The sequence below is a fragment of the Austrofundulus limnaeus genome, unplaced genomic scaffold (genome assembly GCF_001266775.1).
Source record: "Austrofundulus limnaeus strain Quisiro unplaced genomic scaffold, Austrofundulus_limnaeus-1.0 Scaffold363, whole genome shotgun sequence".
Lineage (NCBI taxonomy): Eukaryota > Metazoa > Chordata > Actinopteri > Cyprinodontiformes > Rivulidae > Austrofundulus > Austrofundulus limnaeus.
In genome coordinates, this window is record NW_013952765.1 from 405436 (window position 1) to 407414 (window position 1979).

The 1979-nt window shown below is 42.7% G+C and overlaps 1 protein-coding gene across 2 annotated transcripts in view; it reads left to right on the forward strand.

Annotated features, from left to right (window-relative positions):
• The window catches only part of wnt7bb (wingless-type MMTV integration site family, member 7Bb), a 69885-nt gene that overhangs the window by 50403 nt on the left and 17503 nt on the right, over positions 1-1979 (forward strand). For both annotated transcript variants that reach the window (XM_014023302.1, XM_014023301.1), the window contains exon 3: positions 475-746. In XM_014023302.1, the coding sequence (XP_013878756.1) occupies positions 475-746 (272 nt within the window). The remainder of the gene's footprint in view (positions 1-474; positions 747-1979) is intronic.

The following is a 1979-nucleotide window of genomic DNA, read 5'->3' on the forward strand; positions in this document are numbered from 1 at the left end:
CCCTTTGTACGAACAAAAGTAAGAGAAATTTAGGAGAAGAATACGAACATGTTCTTGCATGAGGCCCAATGTTACTTATAAATTATATATTTTTCTGGTATAAATCTGCTGTTTTACATGATTGTTGAATGAAATGAACATAATTATTAATTTATTGTAAAAACATGACAGATAATCTGTGAAACAGATCCAGTTCAGCTGCTGTTTATTAGTTATTTAGTTTCTATCGAGGCTGTGAGCTGTTGCCCTTTTAGGACGCCATTTCTGCTCCTCCAGTCTGTCACAGACACTACCAGTGGACGGTTTGGGCGGGGCTCAGTTTAGTGATCTATATATCTAAGTCTATGGGATTTATTTACTGTTTGGAACAGAATCATGTTCTCCAGTGATAGTTGCTGGAACTGATGTAGCTTATCAAAAGTTTCTTCATCCACAACTAACAAGGTGTTCCTTTTTTTAATATTTTTTTTCCAGGCAGTCGGGAAGCAGCTTTCACCTACGCTATAACGGCGGCGGGGGTGGCCCATGCCATCACGGCGGCGTGCAGCCAGGGCAACCTGAGCCAGTGCGGCTGCGACCGTGAGAAGCAGGGTTATTACAATCAGGAGCAAGGCTGGAAGTGGGGAGGCTGCTCGGCTGACATCAAGTACGGCATCGAGTTCTCGCGCCGCTTTGTGGACGCTCGCGAGATTAAAAAGACGCCACGTCGCCTGATGAACCTGCACAACAATGAGGCAGGAAGAAAGGTAAATGGCTCCTCAGCTCTGAGCCCTTCTTCTATGTCCTTTGAAAACTCTCAAATAAAAATACAGAGTTAAGGAGGAAAATAATGTTATACATAAAATCATCATTTCTCGAGTCAACTTGATCAAGGATGGCTGCTGCAGCCAATTGATTGTAAAACATGGCTACATGACAGAGTGATTCACACCAGCCCTGTCTAATCCACTTTAACCCAACTTTAGTTTGATTGCCTAGAAAGTCTGCTTTGATTGACGAGGTATGAATCGAGCTCTGACGTGTGAATGCCTTGCCCCCAAAGCAGGAAGAGGATCTTGCTTGACATCTGTTAATGGTGGACATCATTGCTTTAAAGTTGGATACACTCTGACTTAGTGCACACAGAGAAAATGCAAACTCCGTTCAGAAAAAAAACCTAGACTGGGAGGCAGTCCTGTAGCTACTCACTGAGACACCACAGCTTTAACCACTGCACCACTGTGCCACGAGAAACCTTTAGGGGTCATACGTTGCTGCAGACCAGGAGGAAGTTTTTAAAGGGATCCCCGATTAGTTGTAACATTAGATATTTGATAAACTTATATTTTAACTGTAAAACAAAGACTGCAAAAATACTGTAGACTGTTTATTTTTATCATTTTTAAACTAAAAGTTAAAAAATACAGTACACGGACGGGGCCATTTTGTTTACACGCAAAGCATTCTGGGTAAATGATGACGTGGATAGGTCCTCGGTGTGAGGCTGCTAGCGAGCTATATCCACCCTGAAGGTTAATCTTGGACAATATCTGATGATCGACTCTTTTAAATGAAACCAGAGAGCGTTGACAGAGAGGAGAAGGTAGAAATGACAGCCTGTAACTGAAAATATAGATGGAGGACAACAGAGCGGCAGCTTAGCCTGTTAGCCTTTGCGCTAGCACTGACGCATATTGCCTTATATGTATTAGCTCAGCGCTAGCACAACAAGATAAACTGAGGTCCTCCATCCATATTTTCAGCTACAGGCTGTCATTTATACCTTCTCCTCTCTGTCAACGCTCTCTGGTTTCATTTAAAAGAGTCGATCATCAGATATTGTCCAAGATTAACCTTCAGGGTGGATATAGCTCGCTAGCAGCCTCACACCGAGGACCTATCCACGTCATCATTTACCCAGAATGCTTTGTGTGGAAATAAAATGACTCCGCCTGTGTTAAAATATATGTTGCAGCTTGAAGACATCAGTCGACGAATGG